We start from the raw sequence: 12,762 nt of genomic DNA, 5'->3' as shown, positions 1-12,762 counted from the left end.
CAACACACGCCCGTGGGCCCCTGCACACCAGCACACGCCCTTACACGTGAGCACTCTTCACTCCACTAGGCACTGGATCTCAGGCTGTAAACACTACTGTTCAAACAGTCTCATTCACACACATACACGCTGCCAGACTCACGGGCCTCTGCACGCAGGCAAACGCGCACACAGATACCAATTTCACAGTTTAGGGAGCACCTGAGCTCCTTGGGGAAGAGGCGAGAAGGCGTCAGATTAACTTAATACACACAGTTCCTGAAGATATGCCCCCACAACCTTGTACGAATAACCCCCAAAAAGCAATCCAAAAACCTTCCTTTTACATTCCTCTACCATATATAGATACGCAATCAAAATGCGATGCAAAGTGCGGGTTTCCCAAGCCCAAGGCCACACGTACACACTCAGCTCCTGCCCTGGCTGTCCGCCTGCTGGCGGCCATGAGGACGCCCAACCCCAAAGCAGTCCCAGGGCCACGCTCGATGGTGGGCACACACCTGCATACGCACACACCCCCAAGACTCCCTCTCCGGGCAGACGCGTGCAACTGCTGCGTGGGCCGCGGCTTCCGGGGTCCCTGAGGGAGAGGAACGCGTGTCTGTCTGCACACGCCTGCAGAGAGCAGCCGCCACTGACCCGGGATGAAGAAGATGGGGAGCCTCTCCCCACTCCTCAGCCAGACCAAAGTACAACAGGTGCCTTAAAGTCCCTCCTTCTCCCACCCCCACGAAACCCACAAACCAGGCCTGGTGCACCCCACCACCCCGTCCCCGCACATCGCCCCTCTCTGCCCCTTGCAGCTGGGGAGCTGGCAGAACCTCCCCCTCCCTTAAACCGCCCTGTCAAGCCCCTATCCACGTTCGACGCCACACCCCAGCGTCCCACCAAGCCCGCTCCAGACCACTAGTCTCTCTTCCAAAGCCCAGGCTGCTCAGGCCTGGGTGTTCGAAACAGAACCTTCGGCCTCCCGCCTCCCACCAGGGACAAGCGACCAGCCTTTTTTTTTGCCCCTCAACAAATCCGTCGTCTCCTAGTCATGAGCTGCAGAAGCCTCAGCCACCCTCTCCCTCAATTTTCCTTCACTCTCGAAGGGGCTCTGCCGATTCCGTGAAAAAGAAACATTCGGTCCCCTCCCTCCTGGAGCTTGCAGCCACGGCTCGCAACCCCCACTCGCCCTCACGCGCCTCCGTGCCCCCCGCCCCACGCCCACCGCCCTCACGTCTAAGCTTTCATCCCTCCGAGGCAGCCCAGCCTCAGAGGCCGTCTTGGCGCGCCTCACCTGCGGATGCGCACAGACTCCCGCCCGCAGGCCCCACCCCCAGCCGACCATTCGCCCTCACGCCGTGTGTGGCCTTCCCACTTTCTTCAGGACTCCCTCTCAGACCCCAGGCCTTTCCGCCCCGGAGCCCCCGCCCTCAAGGCCCCGCCCACTGCCTCTCTTAGGTCCCACCCACACAGGCCACACCCACAAGCCCTCTTCAGGAGCCTCACGTCCCATCACCTGAAGGACCCACACACACTCTCAAGCGCCGGACCTACACTCTCTAGCCAGGACCTGACTACACAGGACTACCCACAAGTAGCCACAGAACCATCCTGAGTCGGGGGAAGTCGGCCCTCAGAGGCCACGCCCACGCTGGCCACGCCCACGCTCTCCCGCCTCTCTGTGCAGCTCCTGCGCTCTCTACCTATTCACGTGCGCTCTCCCGAGACAGGCATCCTCACACGGGACACGCCTCACCATCCTCGCGTGGTGGTGCACATTCACAGGCTCCGACCCCGGGGCACCTGCAGCCCCTCCCTCCCGCAGCCAGGCGCCCCGCGGCGGCTCCCCGGCTCACCTTCGCTGCAGAACTTGCCGCCGAAGCCCGTGTGGCTGCAGTCGCAGCCCACCTCGCCGGGGGCCAGCACGGTGCAGAGGCCGCCGTTCGCGCAGGGGTTGCGCGCGGGCGCGCACAGCGGGTCGGCAGCGGCGCCGCGTAGGCCCTGGCTGCCCAGCAGCGCAGGGGGCCGCTCGCCCAGCTTCAGGTTGGCCAGGAGGCCGCGGAATGGCGGCTCGTACTTGACGGTGCTGAGCGTGAGCGCCGAGAGGCGCACGTCGGGCGGGATGCCGCCCACGAACAGGTCGCTGGCCACCTGCATCTCGCGCCGCTTCGAGCGCACTTCGGCGGCTCGGGCCTCGCCGTCCACCGCCAGCGCCGTGCGTCGCGCGTCGCGGGTCAGTAGCACCATGTGCCAGCGGTCGTCGGCCACCAGCGTGTCCAGCTGCAGCGTGGCCGGCTCGGCGCACGAAAGCGTGAAGCGCAGCCGCAGGCGCCCATCCACCACCAGCAGCTCCAGGAAGTCGCAGTCACCGCCGTCGTCCAGGTAGAGCAGCAGCGCGCGGGTGGCGTTGGTGCGCAGGCTGAAGCTGAGCTCCCCGCTGCTTGCCGCGCCCGCCCAGCGCGCGTAGCGAGCCCACTGCCCGGGGCCACCGCCGAACTCCAGGCCGCTGGCGCCCGCTGCCAGCAGCAGCAGCAGCAACAGCGGCGGGGATGGCGGCCACCATGGGCTCCCAGGCGCCATGCCTCCGGCGGCCCCGGCCCCGCCCGGCCCCCGGCCCCGCTCAGGCTTCAGAGCCGCGGGCGCATGGGGCGGGGAGGGGGCCGGGCGCCCCCCGCACCGAGCGGGGCTTCCTCGCGGGCTCACAGTGCCATGGGCCTGACCCCGAAGCGAGGCACGCAGGGGCCCAAGTGCTGGCTTCCCCGAGCCCCGGCAGAGGCGCCCCTCCCCCGCTGCGGGCTCCGATGGAAGATGGGGGAGGGATGCCTGCGAGAAAAGAGAGAAGAAAAAGTTAATGAGGAGCTCGGGAGAGGGGAGGCCCTCGGTGTCTAGCTCCCCACTCACATCAGCAAGTGCCCAGTTGTTTCCCTTTAGAACTTGAGGAGCCGCCCTGACCTGGAGAGCAAAAGAGACACTACAGTGGATGGGAATGCTGGGGCTCAACACCTGGGGAGAGATGGCACTTCCTCAGGGCATTATTGGTTTGAGATGTGGCCAGGTACGAGTCCAGTAGGAGCCCAGCCCAGATGCCCTCGTTCTCGCCTGTCAGGACCAGGGCCAGCTCCTCCAGCTGGTGACCCCAGCCAGTTCCTCTCTGAGCCACCCAAACCCTGTGCATGGCTCCCACCACCAGCCCTGGCTCTCTCATCAGCTGCTGATGCTGGATAATGAAGTTGCTAAATAATTCATTGGGATTAATTAAATGTCAATCCGTCAATGGTATCACAGAGTAATCCGGCTGGGAAGGGGGTAAGGGAGAGAAGCCAGGCAGGACCCAAGCATCCAGGCCGCAGGCCCTCTCCATCCACGCAAGGACACAGCCATCGGATTCCTTGTCTCCAATCCCCCCCACAGCCACACTCACCCTTTCCTGGGCCCCAACCCCTCTGCTCCCGAGCCCAGATCCTTCCTGAACTTAAATGTCTGTCACCCTCAGCCTCTAGCTCCCAGTCCTTAGCCTTCGGCCTGGCCCACTACCTGGGCTCCTTCACCTCTCAGTTTCACCCCTCCTCCTCATCCAGGGCTGGGGGAGCCACCAGGAGGCAGGCAGGCTTATTTGCATAAAATTGCCTTTCTGAAATGATTACCCTTGTAACTGGCTGTCAGAGAGCAATTTATACCCCACGCAGGGGAGGGGAATTTGCATCTCGTTAAACTCCAAGTCGTAATTATTTATATCCAACAACCCTCCTGAATATTGCATTGATTTTATTTGGGGGAGGGAGGAAGGGAAGGAGGTGGGAAGAAGTCTGAGAGAGAAGCCTGGAGGGGCCACAGTTTAGGAACAGACAGGAAAAGATTGAAGTGGGGAGTGGAAGGAGAGGAATTGCATGGCAAGTGACAGAGCCCGAGGAGTAATAGAGGAGAAAGGTGGCCTGATGGGGAGAAAAGGAAAGGGAAGATAGATAAAATTAAATTCCAAATTCAGACAGCATTTGTCAAGGCCCTGTGTGCTGGGCATTTTTACAAATGTCGTTTTACTTCATCACTCTGAGAAGTCCCATTATTCCAATTAACCACTGGGGAAGCCCGCACAGCGAAGTCTAGGGACTGGCCCAGGGTCACACAGCCAGTCCACAGGGAACTGGGACCTAGATCCCATCTGGCTGATCCATATCTGTCTCCATGAAGGAGACAAGGGCAGGGCAGCCACAGGTGTAGCTCAGAGAGTGGTCTCCAAAAGAAGAGGAGGGGGGTGGCTTGGAGAGGGAAGAGGTTGGAGGGGTGTGGTGAGGAGTCCAAGAGCTACGTGGGAGGAAGCTGGAGTGTGAAGGAAGAGAGAGAAAGCTAGGGGCTCCCTAAAACTCCGTAGCGAGGGGGAGGGCAGGGATGGTTGAGGTAAGGTGTGCAGAAGGAAGATGGGGCAGAGAAGTCCTCAGAACCCCCATAGCCCAGCTCTCAGGTCCTTCCATCTGGCTCCTTCCCACCCCAAATCCTATCGACTCCAACGGGGACTCAAGTGCCCCTCCAAGAGCTGCTCCTTCCCAGGCAGGGGCAGAGGCGATCCAGGCAGCAGCCCCTCTCCCTCTAAATGCTGTCGGGTTATATATAGCTTTGCCACTGCCTCTCCTCATTGGGTAAAGGAGATAATTAACATGCACAGGCTAATTAGCCAATCAAATTAAATGCAGCACCTGCTCCCAGCCTGATTGACGCCTTTACCCCCAAATACATGCACCCCCACTCCAGCCCATAGCAAGGGAGGGGGACCTTCAAGCTTGAGGGAAAGGCCAAACTCCCCCTCTTTTCCAGAAGGGGTAGCCAGTGACCCCCAGCAGATGTGCAGCCCCTGAGTGACATCCTCCCTCCCTCCCTTGCTAGGGTCCCAGTCTCAGCCTGGCCTGGCCTCTTTAAGCCTCTCTCCCAGGCCCCCACCTCTGGACACTATTTTGGGGAGGGAATTAATTAGCTATTGATTTCCACTGGCACAGGGAATAGGATTTCATGTTGCTGTCCACTCTCCCCTCAGCTCAGGAAAGGGAGGGGACCTTAGTTCCCCTGCCCTCGTCCCCAACCCAGTCCCTCTGTCATAGATCCCCACCTTCTAGAGAGATGGCAGAAGGGTGCGTGCTCAACACCCAGGGGCAGGGTGTCCCTTGTTCAGGAAGTTGGCAGAGGACAGGTAGAGGGAATGATGGTGGAGAGGCCTCCAGAGACCAGGAGGTAGAGGCCTGAGGTCTGAGAAACAGAAAGAATGTTACCTGATTGGGGGAGGGGGTGGCAGCAAATTGAGAGAGTCTAGGAGGGGGCGATTCCACTGGTCTGTGTGTGCCAAGATGTGCAGGGACAGTGTGGGCAGGAAGGGGGTGCTATGTGCAGGCATGTGTCTGTGAGCCAGCTGTGGGGACAGATGCTGAACTTACGGGTGCCTCCAGGGAGGGGCAAGGCCAGGGTCTGGGTCTGCAGCCCCTCAAGGCTCATTACTCATTCTCCCCACAGCCCGCAGCTCTGCAGCATAGGCCAGCTTGGCTCAGTGCCAGGGGCACAGGGGCTGCAGGGCTGGCCAGCAGGAAGCCCTAGCCCTCCCTGCGTTCTCTCCCCAGGGACCCAGAGACCATTGGGACAGCTTCAGGCTTGCCAGGCAGAGATTGTCCCAAGAGGAATGTGAGCTAAGCGGACACCTGGGTCCTTCCTGCCCCACCCTACCCTAGAGTTCCCAGGAAACCTGCTGCTTTTCACCATTCTTTTCCCCTCCTTTCGGCCTCCTCACTCCAGACCCAAGCTTCTGCTGACCCAGCCTTCAACCCACCCTTCCTCCCAGGATACAGGGGATTCCTGCTAAGCAAGATGTCCCTTCCTTCTTCACCTCCTGATGCAGAGATAGCATCTAGCCTCAGACCTCCCCACCATGGCCAGGGCCATCGCCTTGCACAACTGTATCGAGTAGATGGTGCCCCTGGAGTTGCACAAAGCCCCTCGCCCGGTCTCATGCAGTGCAGTGGAAGCCCCCTGCATGCACAGAGCTCAGGCACTGCACCCCAAAACCCACGCTTCTTCACCAGTGCCTCCTGTCAGCACACGAACACTGACTGGCCAGAGCAGCCTCGGGGTACCCTGCCTGCTAACTGACGTCACTGCGGCGCACTCTGCCAGCCACTGCTGACCTGGGGCCACTGCTCCTCTGCAGAACTGACCTCGCCGGTGTCATCCGGGATTCTGCACCCTGTCAGCACCCAGAGCCCCCTAGCACGGGTGGACCTAGCAACGTTGAGCCAGTGGTGATGGGAGCTGGAGGGGGTGGGGGTTGGGGTGACTCGGCTGCTCTCAGGACCTCATCCTACTCTCTTCCCTACTGAATCCTCTCCTAGACTATTTCTGGGTCCTCCTCGGCTGACAACCTCCTCCTCGTCTTCCCACGGCCAGGCCAGGGAGACTGCAGCATCTGGGCTACAACTTTTGGGCTCCACACTGCGCCATCAGAGGGAGGCTGGACCACCAGGTGCATTTCATCCTCCAGTTCCAGGAGGTAGTTGAGTCACCCCTGGCTTACAAACAAGGAGCCTGCATTTAGAATGATGAATTCATTTGCCCAAGTTCCAGTGCAAGTAAGAAGTAGCCTTACTCTTCCCCTGTACTGGCCACAGGCCACAGGGCAGGGGCAGGCTCAGAGCCCGCCCTTCTCTGATCTGACCACAGGGGCCACTGCCCTCTCCAGGAGGCCTGGACTCTGATTGCGCCCCTAGGAACAAAAGACGCAGACCTCAAAGTCAACGGAGTGCATGCCTCTCATTTTTTTGAGGTGGAAACTGAGTCCCAGAGAGGGATAGTGACGGCCCAAGGTCACACAGCAGAGCAAAACTAAAACCAAGGCCACTGGCCTTCCATTCTAGATGCTTTCCACTGAGCCTCCCGTCTGACCAAAGGCCTTAGCTCCCCTACCACCAGTGCAAACTGAGCGAATGGATGCAGAATCCAGAGTGAGATAGTCCACACCCACCCCTGGCAAAGCCCCCGGCCAGGAGCCTTCTCCTGGCGTCCGCTCAACCCCTTCTCCGGGCACACCTACACTGCACTCACATACACCTCCAGCCATGGGAATGCCAGCCTCCCTCTGGCTGTCCTCTCCTCACGCCAGCTCCCTCTCATGCCAGCTGGGAGCGTGACAGCAGGGGCCTCCCCCAGGCACCAGGAAGGAAGAGCTGGGTTTACACACATTCTGGTGGCCCCAGAAGGCAGCCCGTGGACAGGTGGGAGAAGTGCCTGTAATGAGGAGGGAGATTTTGGCTCAAGATAAAGAGAAACTTGCCGGCAATCCAAAGCATCCAACAGTAGAGTAGGCCGCCTCCGGGGGATGGTGAGTTCCCCGTCTGCGGAGGCGTGTGAGCTGAGGCGGGATGACTACTGCTCGGAGATGCTCAGGACCAGGCTCTTGAATCATATGGGAGGGGACGGCAAACTATGTGAGCCCTTCCAGCCACAGCATGTGTTTTTTGGAGGGTCCCCTCTTCCCCGCAAAACCCTAGGCGGCGTTGGCGGGGTGCAAACAGTTCCAACCTCCCCTTGCGGCTCCTTCCTTCCAGCCCTCGAAGACACAAAGAAGCCCTCAAGCAAGTCCGCGTCCAGCCACTCCTCCGAGGTGGGCAAGAACAAGATAGTGCAATGACGCTGGGGCTGGGTTCGAATGCCAAGTCTAGTTCTTCTAGCTGTGTAGCCTTGGGCAAGTTACTTAGCTTCTCTGGGCCTTGGCTTCCTTACATGTAAAATAGAAGTAATGCGATGTTGTCAAAACTAACAGTCACCGTGATGTATGTAAGGCACTTAGAACAGTGCCTAGCATAGACTGAAACTGAAAAGTAGGTGTCATATCAATGATTACTTGTAAAACTCCTCAGCATTTTACAGTTTACAAAACTCCATGTGTCTCTTCTTTCCTTCGATTCTCACCAGAGCCCAATGAGGGAAGTCAGCAAGGAGGTCTTAGCACTGCCCCCTTTTACAGATGGTGAAGGGATCTTCAGAAGAGAAGGGATCCCCCCCCAAGGTCATCCAGTTTAAGTGGCAGAGCTGGGATTTAGATTCCTCCCCCTGGGCCCTTCGCCCATCTACCGGGCACCTCCCCTGCCCAAGAAGGTAGGAGAATGGGAGAATGGGTGTGAGGACCCGTGGGCGTGCCCCAGTAGCACGGCCGGGCTCACAGGTCCCCCTGAGCCGGTCTCTGTGTCCAGGAGAGAAGCATGGAGGGGCTGGACCCAAGAGGTGGCAGCCTGAGGTGCACATGACAAGGCCGCTACAAGGTGTGTGGGGCCGAGGAGATGGGTGGGCTGGGGACTGGGGAATGACTCAGCGGAGTGGGGGGCAAAGCACAGTTGCCTGGGGGCTGGGGTATAGGTGGTGGGAAGAGTGAGCTCACCCCTCTGCCCACCCCTGTGCTGTGTACAGCTGGGGGATTCCGACCTGGGTGGGTACACCCCAGCCGTGCAGAGGCGACAGACGGTTTCCAGGGGCAGCCTTGCGAGTGAGCGTGAGGTGCCTGGAAACGTGGTGTCCGTGAAAGGTGTGTTTGTGGACGGTCAGGTCACGACGATGATGATGCGCAGAGCTACTGTTTATCGGGGGCTTTCTAGGGGCCTGACAAGCGCATCAGAGCAGGCGAAGCTCACGGGGCGCTGAGCACAGAGCCAGGCTCACAGCAGGTCCGCAGTAAACACAGCTGTTGTGACTACGATTATTGTCACACTCGTCTCATCTAGCTCTTCATAAACCCCATGAGGTAGGTGTGAGGACCCCCATTTTATAGATGAGGAAACTGAGGCCACCGAAGGGCAGAGCTGAGCCCGTGCAGCCTCACTCTCCCCCTACCCCACCACGGTAAATGGTGGCGGCGGCAGCAGCAGAGACAGCTCTGGAAATGACAACCAGGTGCCTAGCCTGCGCTAGATTATTTGTTGAATGAGTCTCTGAAAGCCCACAGGCCTGCCCGCGTGGACGGGGCCAGGCAGGGAGTGCCCCAACAGATGGAGCAGCAGGGTTGGCTGCGTGTGAAACAGTCAGGGCGTCCCCACGGGACTGGGCTCAGGGGCTGGGAATGAATGGGCAGCATGGGCAGCACTGGGGTAAGGTGAGTGCTCGGGTGGGGCACCTGGAAGTGGGAAGGTTCTGAGGAAGGCCAGGTGTGGCCGGGTGGTGGACTAGACCAGGGGGGATCGTGATTGAGGGCAGGTAGGAAGGCCCGGGGTTTCATGGGACTTTCTGAGGGTACAAGGATCTGAGAGCGAGTGAGGGAGAGAGAGAGATAGAGGGGAAGAGAATGAAAGCGAGAGAAGCTTAAGGGGTGAACCAAGGTTTAACGGGGCTGTGAGCACACATGAGTGTGTGCCGGTGTGTGCACACAGGTGCACGCACAAAGACGGAAGCAAAGTGCTTCGGACCAGAGGAGAACGTGGTACTTAGTGATGTGTGTTGGGGCCGTGAAGGGGTAGGAGGTGTCGATGTGCCTGGGAGGGTGTGCATGTGTGGGTGTCCGGGAGGGGAGGGTGTGTCCCAGAGAGCAAAGGTGTGCATGGCAGAGTATGGGTGTGCCTGAGACGACTACGGGAACCCGGGCAGGTGGACAGTTGGATGCGGACTGTGAACGCTGACCATGCGGTGCTGGGGCTCTGGGGGCATGTGAGGGCCATGTGTGTGGATGTGCATGATGGCAAGAGCCTGGGGGAGGTCTCTGAGGCAGCGAGGTGGCAGTCTCTCTGGGCAGGGAGTGTAGGCGGTATGCTGCCAGGAGGTGTATTGTGTACGCAGGTGTGTGTGACTGTGTAGGTGTGTGTCTAGGTGGGTGCCAGGCTGTATGTATGAGTGTCAGGCTGTCTATGTCACTGGCAAAGGCGGACAGGAGAGAGCAGCAGGACCCGGGTAGAGACAGAATCTGGAGGAAAGAGAGGTCCCCAATAACCCCTCCAGGACCCAATCCCTCCTCAGGAATCCAGAGTTCCAGGCCAAGAAGCAGAAGAGGCCTGGGCTCCTGCAGAGAACTCCCAGCCACCCGCTGACAGTGACCACTGGCCCCTGCTGGCCAGCCAGTCCCACCCGCTGTGGACCTGAGGACAAGATGGGCCTGAGAACACCTCCTCTGGCAGGAATGAAGGAACCCCGGCCAGACCCTTCTCCCTTACCCCCAGAAAGGGCCGCCCAACCTCAGATGCCAGCGTCCCTGGAGGCAGGAGGATTTAGGGACCTGAGTGGCTGAAGCACCCACAAAACAGAAGACCTCCTGGTTAACAGAGCAGCCAGCCTCCCTTCTCTTTTTCTACTTCTCTGGCAAAAGAAAGAATGCAAAGCCCTAAAGTCCACCGTCCCCCAAAAGGAACACCCAGACACAGGGAAGGTGGACAAGAGGGAGGGGCAGGAATGAATGGGAGGTCCTCACCCATGGAGCCCACCCCCAACATATACAAAACCAAAGGTGTACAGAAGCTCCCAAGGCAGTCAAGCAGACTGGTGACCCAAGACCCACCCACCCACTAGGACTGATTTCATCACTCCAGGTCTGGACAGCTTCCCCCTTCACCTCCAGGCACCAAGACACAGACCTTGCTGGTTCAGTGAAGCACCAAATGTCCTCACCCAGGACTCAGGTGAGGTTGAGAGTAAAGAATACAACAGCTCCCCACAGCCAATTTTGTCTCCAAGGGTTCAAGGGCTCATACCCCAGCCCAAAAAACCCAAGGCAGATGTCTATTTCTGCTAGGGGAGGAGGCTGGGACATGAGAAAAGGCCCCCTCTTCTTTGGGGGTGGAGAGCAAGCCCAGGGGCCCACAGCTTCCTCTCCCTGCAGCACTCTCTGACCATAACCCTGTCACCGCCCCAGTGTATTCCCACCCCGGCACAGCCCCCTCCTACTGATTTCCCAGTCTCCCTCTCTATGGCCCCCAACCTTCTCCCGCAAGCTTCCGCTCCTCTCCCTCAGGCCCCCCATCTTTCCTGGCTCTCCACGGGCACAGACCCATCTCTGCCTCAAACACCTTGGCACCTTCCCCTCTGCTCCCTCCCAATAACCTCCTCTCCTTGGCTCCCATCCCCCAGTAAAGCCTGGTCCTCACTGGTGCCCCCAGCATGAAGCACTTGGCCTGGCCCCTGCTCCTTGCCTCTCCACTACTCTCTTTCCCCTCTCCAGCACCTCTCCTCCTCCCACGAAGCCCAGCTCCTCGCTGCTTTCTCCTGCAGACCCTTCAGAGCACAAGAGCTCCCCAGCCCCTCTGGCTGAGCACTGCTTCCAGCCCCTGGGGCTAGCACAGACTGGGGAACCCCCTCTTCAGAGCCTCCCTCGCAGCCCTCCCCTCCCCATCCCTCCCTCAACCTCCATTCACCCCAGCTCAGGGCCAGTGCCCCTTCCACAGGGAGGTTTCGACCCCCAACCCCCAGTCGCTTAGCCTCTTCTGTCACCCAGCCAGCCCTCTCAGCACGGCAGCGCCCCCGCCCCCCAATCCATCCTTCCTGCCTCCCCCGCCTCTCTGGTCGCTCCCCTCCCTAGATCGGCTCCCGCCCCCCGCCCGTCTTCGCCGCAGCCCCCCCCCCAACCCTGTACCTGGTTCTGGGGGCTCCAAGAACTGGAGGGTGGGGATCAGAGCCCCGGAGCCGCGGCGTCTCTGGCGGGTGACAGAACAGCAGCCAGCGGTGTCGGCTGCCTCGCGCCTCTCCAGCTCCCCGCCGCGTCCCCGCCCGCCCCGCCGCGGTGCCGCTTGGAGGAGGATGCTCTGCGAGTCAGGGCGGCTGCTCCCGCCGCCGCATCCCTGCAACACCGACTGACGGCAGCCTCAGCACCAGTGCCCGCCCCGCAGATGCGTGCATTGGACCAGGATGCGCTAATGGACGAGCGGCGCAGCCAATGAAAAGGCGTAGAAGCCGCCAGTCCCGCGGCTCCGTGGGCCCACCTCCGCCCCCAAGAAGGACCCAGGCATCCCGGCCCCAAGGCAAACGAGCTCTTCCCCGCCTTTCGCCGTCTTTAGCCCTGGCTCCCGGGACCCCAAACAGGCCGACCCCCAACCCAGCCCCAATGCCTTTTCTGGAAACCCAGGGGCTCATTGGATTGTGTCCTCGGGTCCCTCATCCCGCGGCCGGCGGGCTCATGTGGCAGCGCCCAGAGCTGGGACGAGCCAAAGGGGAGATTGTGGGCCTCAACTTGGGGCACGAAGCGAGCAAGACTGGTGTGGGACCCGAGCCGCAGCGCCCTCTGCTGGCTACGCCCAAGGGCAGGCCCAAACTAACAACGAGCCCAGGGAAGGGGTACCCTGCCCGCGGCTGCTGGGGGCTTCTTCAAGCCCCTAACCTAGCCTCTGCCTCCCACCGCCTGAGGGCTCCCTGGCTGCCACTTGAATTGAGGAGGGAGTGCCTTTGCTGGAATAAGGACGGATGTGGTGGGAGAGGGAAAGGTAGAGAGGGGATCCGGATAGACCTAGGGGCTTGGCGTTTCACAGCCCTGACTCATGAGAATCCCAGAGTTTGAAGCCTGATTCCCAATCCTTCCTGGAGCCCTAAACTGGGGTAAGAGTAGGCTTCAGGAAAGGGATGCGACTGCACATTGCCCACAAGGGAAACTGACAGCAGCCCCCTTTTCTGTTCTCCCTACCATGAGTTTCAGAGTGAGTGCGGTGCTGGGGTGAAGTTCTTCCCTGGAAGGGCGTCTGCATCACGGTGCCTGTGAGTCGGCGTGGGAGGAATGGGACACCACTTCACGCACTCAGCCAATGAAAAGTGGACCTGGCACCTAGTGCGTGTACCACAGAG

The 12,762-nt window shown here is 60.2% G+C and overlaps 1 protein-coding gene across 15 annotated transcripts in view; it reads right to left on the bottom strand.

Moving 5' to 3' along the window:
- The window catches only part of NRXN2 (neurexin 2), a 102,544-nt gene extending 90,789 nt beyond the window's left edge, over positions 1-11,755 (bottom strand). For all 15 annotated transcript variants that reach the window (XM_053925053.2, XM_053925062.2, XM_053925058.2 and 12 more), the window contains exons 1-2: positions 11,564-11,755; positions 1,845-2,811 (exon numbers count right to left, since the gene is read on the bottom strand). In XM_053925053.2, the coding sequence (XP_053781028.1) occupies positions 1,845-2,568 (724 nt within the window). In that variant the 5' untranslated portion in view covers positions 2,569-2,811; positions 11,564-11,755. The remainder of the gene's footprint in view (positions 1-1,844; positions 2,812-11,563) is intronic.
- Positions 11,756-12,762: the final 1,007 nt, after the last annotated feature.

The sequence above is a fragment of the Desmodus rotundus genome, chromosome 5 (assembly GCF_022682495.2).
Source record: "Desmodus rotundus isolate HL8 chromosome 5, HLdesRot8A.1, whole genome shotgun sequence".
Classification (NCBI taxonomy): Eukaryota; Metazoa; Chordata; class Mammalia; order Chiroptera; family Phyllostomidae; genus Desmodus; species Desmodus rotundus.
Note: the sequence above shows the minus strand (reverse complement) of the source record. Positions and strands in the feature narration are given on the sequence as shown.